Below are 19,781 nucleotides of genomic sequence, written 5' to 3' on the forward strand. Positions count from 1 at the left end.
AATGTGAAGGAGCGAGTGACTAAGGGCACCCTGACTGCCCCCATGGCCGCAAGTGGTGTCTGAAGACGATGGCAAGTTGGAAGCTTGGTTGTCAGACCACTGTATCTGAAGACAGTGTGATTAGGTTAGAAGTCGGTGCACGCATGTGCACACACACAGACAGACACACAATTGCCACACATTGCGAAGGTTAAAAAAAATCGTAAGGAGAATTTTAAAATACTTAGAACTACAGTAATAAAAAGAACGAAATAATAAAAGTGGTGGGTGATACTGAAAATGTTACTTAAAGTAAAATTTACAGCTTTAGGGGCTCACGTATCCGCATTATTTTTATTGACCCAAAACACATTAAGTGTAATCACTTGGACTTTCCATACACACAGCGGAGGCGCCATCAATCCAAGCCCCGAACTAAACGTTACTGTGACCTCTATCACCCCGATCGGTTTTGCACGTTCTAGTTCATACAGATGGAAGCTTACAGCATGTGACATTCATACACATATCAGCACATTGATTCCTTTTTATTACTGAGTAGTAGTAGGCGATATGGATATCCGACAGCTCTATTGATCTGTTAGTCTGTTGATGGGCATTTAACTGGGGGCTCCTATAAAGAAAGCTGCTGTGGACACGCAGGTACAATCTTTGTATGGACGTGCTCATTCCTTTCTTTTTGGCACACACCTACAGCGGAATGGCTTCCTGGGGGTAGGTGAAGCTCAAGTCATAAGAAACCGGCCAGCGGTCATCTGAAGTGGCTGGCCCACTTTGCACCGCGGCTGGCTCCACTCCCTTGACGACACTTGGCATGACCAGTCTTTTTAGTGTTAGTCATCCTGGTGTGTGTGCACAGCCCTGTCACTGCGGTTTTCTCTTGCGTTTCCCCGCGACTGACGAGGCTGTGCAGGAGGCGGGGGCGGGGCTGTTGGAGGAGGGGGGAGGGGGGGGGGGGGGGGCCCCCCGGGGAGCCTCTGGAGCGAGCGCCGCTCTGCCGACACCCCGAGGCCAGCTGCCTTCTTGTTCAGAGCTGTGGCCTCGCGTCGCCCAGATTCTCTGCGGCTTGGCAGCTGGGAGGCGGGGAAACCTACGTCGCCGACCTTGACCCCAGAAAGTAAAGACAAGCTTCCAAGTGTGTTTGATGAAACCGAAGGAACCTTCTCCCAGAAGCACAAGAGCAGCACACAGGCAGACTCCCTGTGGCTCCCTGTCCGGGCTCCATTCCGAAGGTCCAGGCCGGTGTCTGGTGCTCAGTGGGCGCTTCTGGCCCGAGTAACTGTATGATCTGGTTTCCAGACTTGACAAAGATAACACACACACACACACACACACACAGCACAAAGGAAACTGCAGATCCTTTTCACTGAAATGTTGATGCACATTTCAAAAATTAAAAATTAGCTCAGACAATCCAAAAGCAGATTAAGAAATGAATATACCATAACCAAGTGGAGTTCATTCCAAGAGTGCAGAGATGATTCAATTAGGAATGATGTTACTATAATTAGTAATATTAATACGTCCAAGGAGGAAAACAGGACATCAATAGTTGTCAAAAGGTATTTGAAGCAATCCCACTTGTGGGTATCCACCCAAAAGAATTGAAAGCAGGCATTGGGACAGATATTTGTACACCATTGTTCACAGCAGCATTACAATAGCCAAAAGGTGGAGGCAACCCAACTGTCCATCAACTGATGAATGGACAAAGCATGGTAGAGACACACAGTGGAATGTCATTCAGCCTTAAAAAGGAAGGAAATTCTGATGCACGTTTCAACATGGACAAACCTTGAAAACATCGTGCTGAGTGAAATAAACCAAGACACAACTGGACAGAGTGTATGATTCCATTCTATCAGGTGCCTAGAGTAGCCCAGCTCGTAGAGACAGAAAGTAGGATGGTGGGTGCCAGGGCCTGAGGGATGGGAGGGGGAATTACTGTTTAACGGGGACAAGAGTTTCAGTTAGGGAGATGAAAAGAGTTCTGCGGATGGATGGTGGTGATGGCTGCACACCAGTGTGAAGCATCTGAACTTAAGTGCCACTGAACTCACAGTTAAAAGTGGTCAAAATGGTAAATTTTATACATATTTTTACCACAATAAAAAATGAAGGGAGGGCTTCCCTGGCGGCGCAGTGGTTGGGAGTCCGCCTGCCGATGCAGGGGACACGGGTTCGTGCCCCGGTCCGGGAGGATCCCACGTGCCACGGAGCGGCTGGGCCCGTGAGCCATGGCCGCTGAGCCTGAGCGTCCGGAGCCTGTGCTCCGCAACGGGACAGGCGGCGGCGGTGAGGGGCCCGCATACCGCAAGAAAGAAAAAAAAAAAAAAAGGGAAAAAGGTATTTGGTAAAATTCAATTCGCTTAATAAGAGAGGAAGTGGAATAGATGACATTCCAGTTCACTACGGCTGCACAACAAACTACCCCAAAACGGTGGCTTAAGGGACTTCCCTGGCGGTCCAGTGGTTAAGACTCCGTGCTTCCAATGCAGGGGGCGCGGGTTCGATCCCTGGTTGGGGAACTAGGAACCCACATGCCGCACGGTGCGGCCCAAAAATAAAAAAGCAAAACAAAACAAAAAAACGGTGGCTTGAAACAATGCCAAGTGTCCGTTTTGCTGGTGGATCTGCAGCGTGGGCAGGGCTCATCTCTGCTCTATGTGGTGTCGGCCGGGGCCAGCCCACCAAGAGCAAGTGGGTGCTGGATGGCAGCTGGGCGCTCAGCTGGGGTGACAGAGGGCACTGATTCCTTTGCACACGTGACCTCCGGGTCACCTTCCTCACCGCTCGACACCTGGTTCCAAGGGTGGTGAGCCTCTCGAGAGACGGACCCAGCCTTGGATGTCACTAGTCCCTTCTGCCAGACTCCATGGTCAAGGGGACTCTACTTTTTGATGGGGGAGTGGAAGCGTTCTGGAAGAACAAGTGGGATGGGAAGCATTACTCCACCCAATTTTGCACAGTGAAATCCGTAAACAGACGCTAGTAGCTTCAGAAGCTGAGGTCTATGTCTCTCAAGCCAAAAGGCCACGCTATGCTTCACGGTGAAAGACGACATCCCACGATCGATCAGCATTATTATTTCACATTGGAAAAGATCCAAGGAATATGTGTTGGAAACGACAAAGTTCTCATTATTTGTAAATAGGGTGATTGTACAACTGAAAGGTCCAAGATAATCAACTGAAAAAAGAATTCTAAAACATAAGGAAATGCGGTCAGTTGGCTGGTTAGAAAATTAACACCGCACCAAAAAAGGGGCGGGTTTCTACGAAAAAAGAAGTTAGGAAACGTTGCGGGGTATCCCGTTCCACCCCCGTTTCCTAAAGCCACACCAAGAACGAGAAAACTTGACAGTCTCGAGTCTCCTTTGCTGGGGGTCACTGTTCCTTTCGGCAACTGGGCCTCGCATCACTCAGGGAGGTGTGTCTCTGGTCCGGGCTGCTGAGATGGCACGTGAGGCAGGCCTCGCCAGCCCGGATCCTGGCGTTCTGTGCTGGGTCTGATCTGAGACCGGGCATGGTTTTCTCTTTGGGCTTGTCTGGTTTTAGGATCGGGCTTCATGCCTTTAACCAGCCTTCGCAGGTAGTCTCAACTCCTTGGAAGCATATGCATGAAAATGGTTTTATTTTTACCAGCAATTGCCCCCTCCATTGGGTTGTAGTAAATCCCCCTTAAGAAATGGGAGGCCGAGTCCGTCACTTTTCATCGTAGTCAGTCTCATTCTGGGTCTTAAATCCAATGGTGTTCATTTCCAAACATCCCCCTTGTACCTGATTCAAATCTCTCCCCTGCCCAGGAGTCCGTCCGCCTCGGGCTCGCCTTGACCCTCGCCTCTCGACCCTGCCTACCCCACGGCTCTTGCTGCTGGGGGGTCCCTCAGTAGGACATCCTTGTGGGTAGAAGTCAGCGAGACAGCCCACTTGAAACGCACCGTCTCCTCACTATGCCAGATGGTGGCAGGGCCGGGCCGCCCTGGCTCACCCAGGTCCCCCAGCACCAGGAGCTCCGCCACTTCCAGATGAGATGGGGATGACTCGAGCACCTCTGGTCTCCAGGGTTGGTTCTCTGGGGCCACCCCTCCCTGGGCTTTGCCGAGGGCAAGCCGCCCATGTGCTCCCCTCCAATGCTACAGCGCCGCCACCGGTGGCCCTCGTTGCCTGGTTGTGGGAGGGCCGGTTGTGCTGGAAGGTGCCTCTCAGCCAGCCCCAGGGAGAGGTGGCTTCCCCCACCACCAGGGCAGCTTCTGACCTGCTCAGGTGAGAACTGAAACCACAACGATCGCCCAGCCCTTAGCTCCCGGTGCCTGTACTATGCCCGGAAATTCTTGTCTAGGACCCGGAAGTTGCAAATAACTCTATTGTTGATTTCAGGAGCTTCCTCAAAATCCATTTGTCCAAACATTAGATTATTCAAGCGGCCCTCATCAGGGTAACAGCCTCCAGCCAAGAACCACAGCAGGCTCAGCGGGGCTCTTCAGAGCCCTCCCAGTTACCTTCAAAGCCTTCACTTGGCAGGGCCCGCCAATCCTGAGCTGGCTTTGCTCCATCCCAATCAGACACCCTGGTTGAAAGACCTGCCTTACACCAGACTGGAAAAACCTAATTCAAAACACCTCACCCTTGACCTCGCCCCTCCAAGAAGCCTCTAAGGCTCTGTCAAGGTCGTGGTCTCTCTTACTGCAGGCTGCAATGACCTTGGCCTTTTTTGACCAACAAGTCATCTTGGTGGCCTCCCAGGGGAGTGAGTGGGGGCCGACAGTGGCCGAGGGGGTCTTACTTGTGAAATCTGACACCAGTCCTGTGTCCTTCCTGGTCCTGTGTTAAGCTGCACTGGGAACAAACAGGCCACCCTGTCCCCACGACGAACAATTCTGGGACTGGGCATCCTTTCCCATTGCCTTGTCAAACTGGGAACGGAGCAGAGTACACTAGCGTTTGGCTCCAGGACAGACTTGCCCTAGGAAGGTAAGACTGTAACCCAACCCTGGGTGGAGCCCCGCCCCTCGGCTGTGTCCACCAATCCAAAGCCCTGTCCCCAGTTCCCACCTGGAAATCACTGCGCGGCTCTAAGGCTCTGAGCCTTTCTTCTAGGTTCCTCTGTCGAGGCGGGTGTTCTTCCTCATTGCCTTGGCAGTGAGTCCAGTAAACTCAGCTTTGCCTGATCAACAGGTTTTTCTGGTGGTCATTTTGGGGAGTCTGCCCCCTTGGTCCCCTCTAGTGGCTCTGGTGGCTGCACACAGGTAGCAAGGGACCACGCACACATCCTCAGCATAGGCGGTGGTGTTAGGTTCCCAGGTTAATTAGCCCAAGATGCAGAATGGTCCGAAGCCAGATGGCCACACGGGGTATGGGGAGCGGGTGCAGACGCGGCCTCAGCCCCCAACAGGCCTCAGCTGGGGAGGGTCCCCAAGCCTCATTTCTGCTTACACTAGGGGATCCCTGGGCTTGTCCCACCGCGGGAATGCCTCTGTGAAAGGTGAGAACAATTTGCTGAACACGGGCCCTTTGCATATGATTCCACATCATATGTGACTTTTGTTGTACTCAGTTTTTCTACTTTTTGAGACAATTTTGGGGATTTTTATTTTTCAAAGAAAATCATTCATTTAATCTAGAATTTCAAATGTACCGCCAGCATAGGGACTTCCCTGGTGGTCCAGTGGGTAAGACTCTGCGCTCCCAATGCAGGGGGCCCGGGTTTGATCCTTGCTTGGGGAACTGGATTCCACAAGCCGCAACTAAGAGTCCTCATGCTGTAGCTAAAGATCCCATGTGCCGCAACGAAGAGCCCGTGTGCCGCAACTAAGACCCAGTGCAGCCAAAATAAATAAATAAATAAGTAAGTAAGTAAGTAAGTAAATAAATAAATAAATGTTTTAAAAAATAAGCTATTATTCCAAATGTACTGGCATAAGGTTACATTTGGTATTTAGTATTTTAAAAGATTTAAATTTCCTCCTTAACCCATGAGTAGTATTCCACTGTATACATATACCGCATCTTTTTTTATCCATTCATCTGTTGGACACTCAGGTAGCTTCCTTATCTTGCCTATTGCAAATGATGCTGCTATGAACATTGGGCTGTATGAATCTTTTCAAATTAGTGTTTTCGTTTTCTTTGGATATGTACCCAGGAATGGAATTGCTGGATCACATGGTAGCTCTATTTTTAGTTTTTAGAGAAACCTCCATACTGTTTTCCGTAGTGGCTGCACGAATTTACATTCCCACCAGCAGTGCACGAGGGTTCCCTTTTCTCCACATCCTCGCCAACATTTGTTATTTGTGGTCTTTTTGATGATGGCCATTCTGACAGGTGAAGATTAGTACATTTCTGAGTGGAAAGTACCAGGAACAAAGTTAAAGACACATCACAAATGAGGATAGAATACTTGTAACACATATGATCTCGATTATGGAAAGAACTCTCCGTACCAATAAGAAAAAGACCCATAGCCCAGTGGAATCTAACCATGAATATGACTAGATAGCTCACGTGAAAAGAAATTCAAAAGGCCAATGCAGGGCTTCCCTGGTGGCGCAGTGCTTGAGAGTCCGCCTGCCGATGCAGGAGACGCGGGTTCGTGCCCCGTTTCGGGAAGATCCCACATGCCGCGGAGCGGCTGGGCCCGTGAGCCATGGCCACTGAGCCTGCGCGTCCGGAGCCTGTGCTCCGCAAATGGGAGAGGCCACAACAGTGAGAGGCCCGCATAACGCAAGAAAAAAAAAAAAAGGCCAATGCAGGCAAACCAGTGAAGAACGTCCAACCTCACTTACACTGAAACGAAAATAAAAAGCAAGATATGCCTTCTCACCGATTAGATTTGCAAAGGTGGGGAGCTCCCTGGGGGTCCAGTGGGTAAGACTCCACACTCCCAATGCAGGGGGCCCAGGTTCGATCCCTGGTTGGGGAACTAGATCCCACACGCATGCTGCAACTAAGAAGCCCACATGCTGCAACTAAGAGTCCGCATACAGCAACGAAGATCCCGCACGCGGCAGGGAAGATCCCGCGTGCCGCAACTAAGACCCGGCACTGGCTAAATAAATAAATAAACATTAAAAATCCCAAAAAGATTGCAAAGGTGAAACTTTTGCCAATACCTGGTGCTTTGGAGGCCACGTGGGCTACACGTACCAAAGTGACCTAGTGATCCAGCTCCTGAGGGCCTCACCTAAAAAACACCCTTGCCTAAGTGTGTAAAAATACACATGCGAGGATGCAGGACTGTTTATGGTGGCAAAAGCACAAACAGAAGAAAGAACTGGAAACAACCTGACTCTCCGCAGAGGACCACTTACGTCACTTGATAGTATATCCAGACAGTGTGCGCACCAGGGCACAGCCTTTGGGGGCCCAGCTGGCTACAGGGGGGCGAGCGTGGTCTGGGTCTCAGGATGTGGACCACTGAGGCTTGCGCGGCTGCCCTCTGCTCTGGGGGAGGAGATGCAGGCGGGGAAAGTGAGAAGGGGTTTGTCTTCCTTTGTACACTACACTCATGTACTGTTTGGGATTTTTCATAAAAAGCAGGTATTTTTAAAAGGCAGTGTTCTGGCTAGGAAAAAATGACCACATGGTAGCCAGGAATGGGACTCCTGATCCCAGGTTGGCTTTGCTCCCAGCCTGCTCACTGGTTGCCTTAGAAACAGGCTAAGAGAGGGGGAGCCAGTCATCTTGGGGAGCCATTAAGGCGGTGACTCAGCAGAAAACCCAACCCAGGAGGGAGGTCTCCGTTCGCTGTTTGTGCCTGCTGACTTTCTCTTCTAGAAAAACAACAGCGAGGGAGTATTTCTGATGTCACATTTGCAACCTGGTGAGATGATAAAAAATGAAGGTGATGGGACAAGTCGACGGTCTCTTCTAATGTGTCACTAGCTGAGCGGTGTCTCTCTGCTCTCCTGTCCCTAGGAGACCACGGGTCCCCTGCCCTCTGCCAGCCTGGACCCTCCCGCTGACCGTGCAAAGAAAGCTTCCTTTCGCAAGTGTTTACTCCAGGTTGCCACAGCAACTGATGGCCCGTAGAGCACAAAGCAAACCAAAAAAACCACCCAGCGTTAGCGGTGGAACTTAGTACAGTTCGTACCTTCAACGGAGAGAGAAGTGAAGGGACATAGGTTTGCTTGGACTTCGCTCTGGCTTTGCCCGGGCACAGATCTGTCTGGACTGACAGCACAGTTTAACCTCTGAGTTTTGTGAAGAGACCCGACTGGTAGGAGAGAAGGCTGGAGGGCCAGGCAGGGGCAGGGTCCCCGCAGCAGGATGCGGGCAGCTGCAGCCAGCCATGACAGAGCTGACGGCGGTTTGGCCAAGGCAGGGCTATGGAGATGGAACGAGGCAGAGGGGAGAAATCTACAGTGTGGAAGGAGATAAGACGTGCTGGTTAGCTGGTGTGAGTGAAGGAATGGGAGGCGCAAGAAAAACTTCTGGCGACTTCTTCTGACCCTGGCCACGACTGATAGAGTATATCAGACTAACTCTCACTGAAAACAGCTAGAGAGACTGGACAAAATGTATATTTTTAAAGAACCATTTGAAGGCACCAGAGAACAAGCAGGCAGCAAAGGCCTGACTTGAGGGGCTACAATCCTTGAGATGAGGGTGCATGCAAGAGTCACCCTGGCTGGTTCTCAGGCAGCAGAGGAAAGAGGACAGAAGCAATATTTGAAGAGATGGTGGCCACGAATTTTCCGAAAGTGACAGAAAGACATCAAACCCCAGGTTCAAGGAGGTTACAAACATTAAGCAACACAGACACCAAGAAAATCACAGCTAGGCACGACGCACGTCACAAAGTCAGACCGTTGAAAATCCAAGACAGAGAAGAACTGAAAGCAGCTAGAGGGAAACGGCACATTGACTGCGGAGGCGCTGTAACAAGACTGGTGACGGCTGTTCAGCGGAAACCATGAAAGGTGATGGGATAATATATTTTAAAGTGCTGAAAGAGAAAAACTGCCAACCTGGAGTTCTATACCGAGCAAAATAGCCTTTAAAGATAAAGGCAAAATAAATACATTTCAGGCAAACGTCGGGCAACTCAACACCAGCCTACCTGTCCTGTAAGCAATATTGCAGGTAGTTCTTCAGGCAGAAGGAAAACGACCCTGCCCGTGAAAGGATGTTAAACATCATTAGCCACTAAGGAAGTAGAACCCCAAATTTCAATATGCTTCACACCTACTAGAGCGACTATCACCGAAAGGACACGGTCACGTGGCGCTGCTGACGACGTGGACAAATTAGAGCCCCCACAGGTTGCCGGTGTGGCTGTAAAATGGCGCAGCCCTTGTGGAAATAGACAGGTCCGCAAAATGTTACACATACGTTACCGTATCACCTAGCAACTCCACTCCCAGAGAAATGAAACACAGCCACAGGAAAACTTATACCCAAGCGTTCATAGCGGCACTCTTCATAGCAGCCCCAAAGTGGAAACAACCCACATTTCCATCTACGGAAGAATGGATAAACAAAGCGTGGTCTCGGGACTTGGCTGGTGGCGCAGTGGTTAAGAATCCGCCTGCCAGTGCAGGGGACACGGCTTCGAGTCCTGGTCCGGGAAGATCCCACAGGCCGCGGAGCCACTAAGCCCGTGCGCCACAACTACTGAGCCTGCGCGCTAGAGCCCACGAGCCACAACTACTGAAGCCCGCGCGCCTAGAGCCCGTGCTCTGCGACAAGAGAAGCCACCACAACGAGAAGCCCGCGCACTGCAATGAAGAGTAGCCCTGGCTCGCCGCAACTAGAGAAAGCCCGCGCGCTGCAACAATGACCCAATGCGGCCAAAAATAAATAAATTTATAAAAAAATTTAAAAAATGAAGTGTTATTCCAAAAGTACTGACATCTAGGCCATGGGATCCATAGAGGGGTTTTGGTGGTTTGCAGTAGTCAAGGTCAGAAAACATCTGAGGATGGGTCATGCTCGTTAATGGCTCCTATGGTGATGTTATCCTCCGATTATTTTCGGTCAAGAAATGAAATCATCTGAGAAAGAAAGCAAGGGAGGGAAGGAGGGATCCAGGGTGGACGACCAGAGCTGCGGGAAGGCATGCAGAGCGTCAGAAGGGGACTCTACGAGGTAAACACAGCGTAAGTGACACAAGCGACACTGAAAGAAGGTGAGGAAGGAAAAAGGAAGGAACAAAGAGCAGATGGGACAGCACGGCCACCTCAGGAGGTTAGTGGGCACAGGGTTTATGTTGCAGGTGATGAAAAAGTTTGGGGGTTTCGCTAGTGGTGATGGTTACGCAACACTGTGAATGTATCCAGTGCAACTGAATCGGATCCAAATGGTTCACACGATAAGTACCATGTCATGTGTATTTTACCACAACAAATACACACACAACCATATGGGCAATTACATTAAAATGCCAGTGAATAAACAACGATTGCCAGGCTGGATTAAATGGAACCCCCCCCCCCGACAATATGTTGCTTAAAAGAGTCACGTTGTATTTTGAAAAAACAGCTATATTGAGGTAAAACTGCCATAAAATCAACCGTACGGAGTTTAAAGCCTAGTCCTTGAAAGTTCTATCTGTGAAACCGTCACCACAATTGAGAGAATGGCCATATCCATGACCTCCGAGAAAGTTTCCTCTCGCTCCTGGTGACCCTTCCCTCCCACCCCTCCCTCCCCGCCCAGCCCTAGGCCGCCACCTATCAGCCTCTGTCAGGAGAGAGAAGTCTGCATTTCCTAGAATTGTATATAAATGGATTCATCCAGTGTGTATGATCCTTTCACTCTGTAGTTATTCTGAGTCCAATAGTTTGTTCCTTTTTATTGCTAAGTTTTCTTCTGTTGTGTGAACACACAATTTGTTTACCCCGTCACCTGATGGCCGTTTGGATTGTTTCCACTGTCTGGCTGTTGTGACTAGAGCAGCTGTGAGCATTCGTGAACAAGTTTTTGTGTGGACATAGAATTCGTTTCTCTCAGATCGATGTTGGTGGGGGAAGAGCTGTATCATGGTATAAGTGGACGATAACATCGTGAGACACTGCCACAGCATTTTCCACAGTGGCTGACGCATTGTACATTCCCACCAGCCGTGGGGGAGAGTTCCAACTGCTCTACAATTTATGCGGAAGTGCAAAGGCCCAGAAAAACAACGACACCCTGGAAGAAGAGGCCCGAGGGCTCACCACTCACGGCAACTGACACTTCCTCTAAGGCTGCAGCGATGAAGCTGTGGTGGTGCTGGTAGAGGGACACCAGAGAGCCTGGTGTCATGGGACAGAGGTCACATCTGGCCAGCAGATTGATGACAAAGTCCCCACTTTGATTCAGTGGGGAAGGATGGTCTTTTGACTAACTGGTGTGGGAGAGACTGGATGTCCATGTGGGAAAAAAGGACAGCCTGATGCAGAAACGAAAATCAATTTGAGATACAGCATGGACCTAAATAGGAAACGTAAAGCAATGTAGTGTCTAGAAGTCTAAGGAGAATATCCTCATGACCCTGAACAGAGCACAGAAAGCAGTAACCCAAACAGAAAAGATCAACGTTGAACTTCACTAAAATTAAGAACTGTTCATCAAAGACGTCATTAAGGGCTTCCCTGGTGGCGCTAGTGGTTGAGAGTCCGCCTGCCGATGCAGGGGACGCGGGTTCGTGCCCCGGTCCGGGAGGATCCCACGTGCCGCGGAGCGGCTCTTTTGAGAGTGGCAAGACGACAAATCAGCACACCCACACAGATTATTCTCCGGTACCACAGATGCAGCTGTTTTTAGGTGCTTTTTGACTGTAACAGAAGACCAGGAACTTTCATTTCAAAGGGACCTGGGCAGCAAAAAAAAAAAAAAAAAAAAGACGTCATTAAGAGAGTGAACAGGTAAACTCCAGAGTGGCAGAAGACGCTATGGGACGCACATCATCCAAGACCAATCCTCTGAATGGACACAGAAGCACCGCATATCAGCAAGGACAAGGGCCTCATCACACAATGTGCCTTTCCCAGGAGAGGACCTCCAGATGGCCAATGAGCCAACGAACTCACGTTCATCATTAGTCATCGGGGAAATGCGAACTCAAACCACGAGTCTAACCCCTGTCAGAATGATTACAATGAAAACGTGCTGAGAACACCAAGTGCTGGGGAAGGGGGTAAACTGGCACAGCCACTCGGGAAAACGTCTGTTACAGAAACCTGCTAAAACCGACCGCGCGCATCCCGCGTGACCCAGAAGTCCTGCCCCCAGTACGATGCTTGGGCTACCCTGCTACCGCGTCACTCCAGCCGAACTGAAACAACGTTTCCCAGAGTCCCGCTCGCTGTGTGGTCCCAGGTCAGGGTTGGCCACAGGAGAAATCTGCACGGGATCTGGCAGCTGGGGGGCAGCAAGCCCCAGCAGCACCTCCCACGGGTCCAAATTCCAGGCCAGCTGCGCGCGTGACTTTGTGCTGTGGGGTGCCCGCTTGTCTGTAGGCCACCTGCATCGCCAGCATTTGGATACAGCGAGAAAGATGCAGGCTCCATTCGGGTTTGCTCTCCCACGAACGGCTGTCTCTCCCTTCCAGAGGCCAGGGCTGCTGACCTGAGGCCCAACACCAGAGGCAGAAGCCACAGCCTCGTGGAGATTTGCAGGGTCTAACCGTATCTGTAACGATTATCCTCTTACCAATAGTCGCTCTGCCTCTCGGCCTAAACCCTAACGGATGTAACGTCCAAGAGGAAGGGGGGCATCCGTAACCATGACATGCATGAAAATGTCCAGGGAAGCTTTATTTATACCAGCACCAAACTGAAAACAACCCAGACGTCCGTGAAGGGGAGAAGGGACGAAATGCGGTCTGTTTCTACAACAGAACACCCCTCGGGCATGAAAGCCCATCAGCTACTGCTGCTCGCAATAGCACGGCTGCGTCTCACAACTATGTGCCGAGTGAAAGAAGCTGGGCACGAAAGGGCCCGTGCTGCACGGTTCCATTTATGGGAGGTTCAAGAACACAGCAGACTCGTCTACGTGTCTGAAGCCAGCCTAGCGCTCCTCTCGCATGAGGGACCTTTGCAGGGTGACGGAAATGCCCTTGGGCTGCTTTTCAACCCGTCCATGAATCTTGACACTCCTCCCATCGAAAGGTGGACTGTGATTCCTTTCCCCTCAAGGGTGCAGCAGAAAGCAGACCATGAAAGGTGACACAGCCTCCAGCAGGCTGTCTCAAGAGGTTCAGTCTTAGAAGCCAGCCCCGTGCTGGAAAGAAGCCACACGGCCACAAGGAAGAGGTATGTGTAGGTGTCCTAGTCCCAGCAGGGTCCCTGGCTAACCACCAGACACGTGTGGGAGCCTCCAGATGGTCCCAGCAACCAGCCTTCTGGTCACTCCAGCTGACACTGAGTTGTCCCATCGGAGCCCCGCCCAGGTTGCAAGTTCACAGGCAAAGTTAATGTCATCGTTTCAGCCCCTCAACTTCGAGGTGGTTTGGAACAACAGATAACTGGTACCGACTTAGATCTCAGCAGTGGCTGGCACCTGGCTGTTTACAGCTATACAAAGTCAGTGAGCTGATGAAAGTAGATCCAGGAGGGAGGAGGAAATGGATCCTGCAGGAGAAAGATGGGGTGATCTCAGGATTGAAGAATTCCTCAGAAAAGAGGGGAAAGTTCTGATTCTGGCCAGAATAGCCCTCTCGGTGTGAACAACTAGGAAACCAGTCAAAGTATTTGAAACAACTATTTTCAGATATCGGCCAACAGGCAGCGCACGACTGTGATCAGAAGGAAGACAAATGTGGAGACGGCTCCGAGCAGCCTGCATCTCTGCCTGGAGGTACTTTCCAGAATATGGTGCAGGAAGAGGGGGCTCCTGAGCAGAACCAGTGGCCTCAGTTATCAGAGCTAACAAACCAACAGCAGAGAAAAAATAGAACGCCAGAAATATGTGATTAATCAAAAGAAATCAGGAATAAGAGGAGAAAAGGAACAAAGAACAGATGGGACAAATCGAAAATAAATAGCAAGATGACAGACTTAAACCTAACCATCACATGTAAATGGATTAAACAGACCAATTAAAAGGCAGAGATCATGAGAGTGGTTAAAAAAGTAAGACTGAGGGACTTCCCTGGTGGCGCAGTGGTTAAGAATCTGCTTGCCTATGCAGGGGACACAGGTTCAAGCCCTGGTCCGGGAAGATCTCACATGCTGTGGAGCAACTAAGCCTGTGTGCCACAACTACTGAGCCCGCGTGCTACAACTACTGAAGCCCGTGCGCCTAGAGTCGGTGCTCTGCAACAAGAGAAGCCACCGCAAGGAGAAGCCCACGCACCGCAGGTAAGAGTAGCCCAAAAAAAGTAAGACTGAAAAAGAAACAAACAGACAAAAAACAAAACAAAACAAAAAGTAACGCCAAACGATATGCATCTATAACTGCACTTTAAATACAAAGACACAGGTAGGTTAAGAGAACCAGAACCGAAAAAGTTATACCACGGAACAAATTAGGCATAAGGAAGTTGGGAGTAGCCACTCATGTTCATACCAGATAAAGCAGGCGTCAAAAGAAAGAACATTATCAGAGATAAACAGGGGCATTCAATGATAATAAAAGGGCCAATTTATCAAGAACACAACAATCCTAAATGTGTGTGCACCCAATGATAGCTTCAAAATACATGCAGCAAAATCTGACAGAACTGAAAGGAGAACGGCAAATTCAGTTACAGCTGGAGACTGCAGTCCTTTTCTCTCAGTCCGCCAGACACTCGAACACTATCATCAACCGCCTTGACCTAACTGACATTTACAGAACACTCCACCCAACTGCGGAATATATACTCTTTTCAAATACACATGGAACATTCACCAAGCTAAACCATAGGTTAAGCCATAAAACAAGTCTCGATAATCGTAAAAGAAATGCAACTATACGGAGTAAATTTTCTGACCACAACAGAATTAAAAACACATAGCAAAAAGATATCTGCAAAATTCTCAAATATTTGGAAACTAAATACACTTCTACGTAAGATATTGGTTAAAGAAATAATCACAAGGAAAATTAGAAAACATTATGAACTGAATGATAATGAAAACAGAACTTATCCAAATGAGTAGAATGCAGCTAAAGGTGTTCTCAAAGGGAATCTACAGCTTTAAACGCTTATGTTAGAAAAAGCAAGGTTTAAAATCAGTGATTTAAGGTTATGCTTTAAGAAGCTGAAAAAAGATGAGCAAAATAAGATTTATTACTCCAAAACAAGTAAAAGAAAGGAAATGATAAAGAGTGGAAAATCAATAAAACAGAAAATGGGCAAACAATGGAGAAAAATCAGTGAAACCAAACTTGCTTCTTTGAAATGATCAATAAAATTGATAAGCCTCTATTTAGGCTGATCAAAAAAAAGGAAAGACAAAAATTACCAATATTGAGGATGAAAGAGGGGCTATTGCTATAGATCCTACAGACATAAAAGGGTAAGGGGGGATTATTAAGTTTACACCAACTGAGATGAAATGGGCAAACTGAGACACAAGTTATGAAAACTGACCCATGAAGAAACAAAATCTGAAGGGCCTCATATCTAATTAAAGAAATTGAACTTATAATGAAAAACCTTCCCACAAAGAAAACTCCAGGTGCAGATGACTTCACTGGTGAATCCATCAAACATTTAAAGAAGTAACACTGCGGACTTCCCTGGTGGCGCAGTGGCTAAGACTCCGAGCTCCCAGTGCAGGGGGCCAGGATTCGATCTCTGGTCGGGGAACTAGATCCCACATGCATTCCACAACTAAGGAGCCTGCCTGCTGCAACTAAGACTTGGAGCAACCAAATAAATAAATATTGAAAAAAAAAAAAAGAAGTAACACGAAGGATACACAAGCCCTTTGAGAACACAGGAGGAGGAGACACTTTCCAACTTGTTTTATGAGGCCCTGACACCAAAACCAGATAAAGATATTACCAGACAACTACACATCAATACCCCTCATGAACACGGATGCAAAAACTTCTCAAGAGATATTAGCAAATGGAATTCAGCAATATATAAAAGGATAACACATCATGACCAAGTGCTGTTTTTATCTAAGGAATACAAAGTTGGTTTAATATTGGAAAATCAATTTATGGGGTTTACCACATTGACAAAGCACACCTATGACAATCCTATAGGTAGCATCATACTTAATGGTGAAAAGCCAACACTTTGCCCCCTAACATTGAGAACAAGGCAAGGATGTCCACTTTCACCGCTTCTATTCAACATTTAACCAGAGGCCCTAGCAAGCGTAACAAGGCAAGAAAAAGAAATGAGGGAATTCCCTGGCAGTCCAGTGGTTAGGACTCCGCGCTTTCACTGCCATGGGCCCAGGTTCAATCCCTTGGTCAGGGAACCACGATCCCGCAAGCTGCACGGTGCAGCCAAATTAATTAATTAGCTAATTAATTAGAAAAGAAAAAGAACTGAAAGGCATACAGACGGAAAGGAATAGGTGACACTGTCTTTATTTGCAGATGAGATGATTGTGTGCATAAACTATCCCAAGGTATTCACCAAAAACTAGAGCTAAGGTGTGAGTTAAAGCCAAGGCCACAGAATGCAAAGCCAATATACAAAACTCAGCTGTGTTTCTATACACTGTTAATGATCAACTAGAAAATGAAATAAAAATACCATTTACAACAGCATCAAAATCCATAAAATAGGGGAAATTTCACAACCTGTGAAAGTACTGCTGGGGTAGTAGTGTTGTGGATCTGCCAACCAGCATGGTGGCTTAATGGGAATGGAAACAAGAACCTCCAGAGGATCTGGGGGTGGGAGGCTAGGGTCTGGGTTTGGACAGTCGAGAACACCGAGATGAAAAGCACTGGAAAAGCTCAAGGCTTTCAGTGCCACAAAGCCTACAAGTACAGCCAGAGATCAAAGTGTAAGTTTTTATTACTCCAGGACAACTTGGACTTCACCAATGCCTAGCCTCGTGGGGCATGTAGTGTGACTCATGATTGCAGACACATAATCATCCGAAGCCTGTGCTACAGCCCCGGGCTACTTTCAAAGACACTCAGTTACACGAACGCTGACTTGCTTCTACAAACGTGAGTCCCATTTTCATTTTCCTTCCTCTGTTGTCTTGGGGCTTCTCACTGTCTGGGTAACACAAGGCTTGGGCCTAGCCAAACCTGGGGTAGTGGCCCCTCTGTCACAAGCAGTGCCCGGGCCTGAGGCTGAGCCTGTGGCCTCTGGAGCCCGACCTGGCTCGGTGGCCTGTTAGGCTGGCTCCCGGCTCCCTGGGGAAGCCTGCGGACGCTGGCCTGATGGGAGGCGCTGCTGCACTCGCTGGGGCCTCTCACAACTCCCGCTTCTAGCTAGTGGACTGAACCACGGGACAGCCACAGCTCACTTTCCCCTTCCCAATTACAAGCAGCTGGGAGGGCCCCTGGCCTCATCGGCTCCCGTCATCAGAGCGGCTGCCTTTCCCCAGGGCTTCAGCAAGGTCTGAAAAGAAGGGCTAAGGGCTGCTGCTGTAGGCCTGGGCTGCAGAAGTCCCGCCCAACTCTCAGGGGAGCTGGCGCCCCGCTAGTCCCACTGGGCCACTCACCTCTCCTCCTTGGCCTGTGTGGCCAGCAGCCTTCAGACCTGCCCTCCTCCCCGCCACCGGCCCCTCCAACGACATCGGCTTTCCTCTCCCGCGAATGCTGGTCCAAAGGCAGGCTGTTGAGAAGTCCTGCCCTAGCGACAGCCAGTCGCAGCCGGCCCGGGGGGCCCTGAGCCCTGCCTGTGCCCACGCCCCAAGAGCAGCAGGGCCACCACCTGCCCTCCTCCGTGAGGACGGAGCCCCCAGGGCTGCCGAGGGTTCGCGAGCTGTGAGAACTGCCAACCGTGAGAACTTTGACTTCCGGGTTTAGGGATCTGACCAGGCGGACAGTTCAGCTCTGAAACTCATCACTCTCTTCGGGCCCCTGCCTGTTCCGGTGCTCCAGGCCCAAGTCTGCAGAGCGGGGGAAGAAATGCCAGTCGGTTAGCCAGCAGGCGGAGGCGCTCGAGGGCTGGGCTGCGCTTCCCCCTTGCTCCCGGGGCGCTCTCTGGAATGGGGCGTGGCTGCGGGGGCTGCCTGTATTCTGGGAGCACGGGGGCTGCTGGCACTCCCAGGCTAAGGGAAGGTGCGTGTCGTCAGGAGGAGAGCGAGCCGGGACAGGGCTGTACCCAGAATACACGGTGTCCCAGAGGAGGCGTGGGGCCCCATCTGGGCCCCATCGGAACGCAGGCTCCGAGTGGCCCAGAGGCCAGCCGCCCGGCCGCAGAGCGCGGCCCCGGGGTACCTGGGAGGGCGCTAGATGACAGCAGCTGCAGGCTGTCTAGGACCCCAGCCTCGTACAAGGCCAGCTTCTGCAGCATCTTCTGTCGCGCCGGGTTGATGACAATCTGGGGGGTCAGCGACGACGTGGAGCCGCCCAGGAGCGGTCCTGGGGTGGAGAGAGGGCCCCCTGAGCCACAGGGGCCGATGACCCTGGAACTCCCTGCCGACACTTCTGGCCCCATGAGCCTTCCCGGTCCCCAGCCCAGCTCCCTGCCCTTCGGGAGGACAGAGGCCCTCAGCGCTCTGAGAGTGGGGCCTAGGAGGGGCCGTGCTAGGGCCCTGGCTAGCTGCTGGGCCTGGAGCCCGGTCCTGGACTGGGCCTTCCTTGCCCCCAGCTTTCGGGGAGCAAGGTCCTGGCCTCTCCTCAGCCAGCTGGGGCCGTGGTCTGGGGAGATGAGACGGCACGGGACCGTCCTCTGTGGGCCTTTCCAAGGCCGCGTGGGGGGCCTCCCCAAGACAGTGTCCTGGAACTTGCTAAGGACACAGGGAGCTTAACGGTAGGCCCCAGTTCTCTCCTCCCAGAAGGCCGGGGGTGGGGAAGATGGGGACTGCCACCAAAGGAGGCCGCTGGTCCCTCTTCTGGGCACGTGTCCCCAGGTACCTTCGATAGCTGTGGGCTGGAGCCCCGGGCCGCTCCCCCAGCTCGACTGTCTGGTGGCATCCCCTTGAGTACAGCCAGCCTGTCCGAGGGGGGCTGGCGCCCACACGGCGGCCCCTGGGCCAGGGCTGCCTGGCCGGGCTGGGCCCAGGGGGCGGCTCGGGGTCAGGTGCCAGGAATGCAGGGCAGCAGAGAGACCGGACATGCTCTCGTCGCTCTCCACGGGCTGGTTGGCACCTTTCCGCAGCCGCTCTGTAGCCTGGGCCAGGGCTCCCAAGGGCGCCGCCAGGGGCTGCCATGGGCTGGCACCGCTCAGGGCACTGCCGGTGGTGGACACGTAGGAGTTCTCCTGAGGGGAAGGGGGGCTGCGGCTGGCGGCCTCTGGCTCCAGAGACGGCCCTGCCACTGCTGCCTGCAGCGTCTCCAACTTCTGGTACGCCTGCGAGGAGGGAGAGGGGCTCTCAGGGCGAGTGGTCCTCACAGAAGGTGGTCAAACTGCACAGCAGCTCCGGGTCAGGGATGAAGAGAGTTGTAGCCACCAAAGCTAAGGGCTTAGAATGGCTTCTCTCTGTCTTCTAGGAAGCGAACCTCGCTGCCCTGGTGCCCTCGAACGGGGCTTCTTCCTCTTCTCAGAGACAGAGAGGTGGGTGATGGGGAGGGAACTCAAAAAGGTAGGTGCAGTGGCGCAGCACAGCCAGAAGGGGGCGCAGCAAAAGCCTCTCGCCTCCCTCTGTGTACCAGGCGGGGTTCAGTGGAGCTCCAGCCACTCCTAACCGAAGCACAGGCAGGCAAGGCACATTTGGAGACTTCCTCCAGAAAGAGGTCTGCGAGGGGCTGTGTTTGGCTCCCTACACCGCCGGG

The 19,781-nt window shown here is 51.1% G+C and overlaps 1 protein-coding gene across 1 annotated transcript in view; it reads right to left on the reverse strand.

Annotated features, from left to right (window-relative positions):
• Nucleotides 1-17,891: 17,891 nt before the first annotated feature.
• Nucleotides 17,892-19,781, reverse strand: part of IRAK1 (interleukin 1 receptor associated kinase 1) — a 10,877-nt gene continuing 8,987 nt past the window's right edge. The window contains exons 13-15 of the mRNA XM_007456672.1: nucleotides 18,924-19,359; nucleotides 18,285-18,428; nucleotides 17,892-17,953 (exon numbers count right to left, since the gene is read on the reverse strand). Coding sequence (XP_007456734.1) covers nucleotides 17,892-17,953; nucleotides 18,285-18,428; nucleotides 18,924-19,359 — 642 coding nt within the window. The remainder of the gene's footprint in view (nucleotides 17,954-18,284; nucleotides 18,429-18,923; nucleotides 19,360-19,781) is intronic.

The sequence above is a fragment of the Lipotes vexillifer genome, unplaced genomic scaffold (assembly GCF_000442215.2).
Source record: "Lipotes vexillifer unplaced genomic scaffold, Lipotes_vexillifer_v1.1 scaffold899, whole genome shotgun sequence".
Taxonomy (NCBI): domain Eukaryota; kingdom Metazoa; phylum Chordata; class Mammalia; order Artiodactyla; family Lipotidae; genus Lipotes; species Lipotes vexillifer.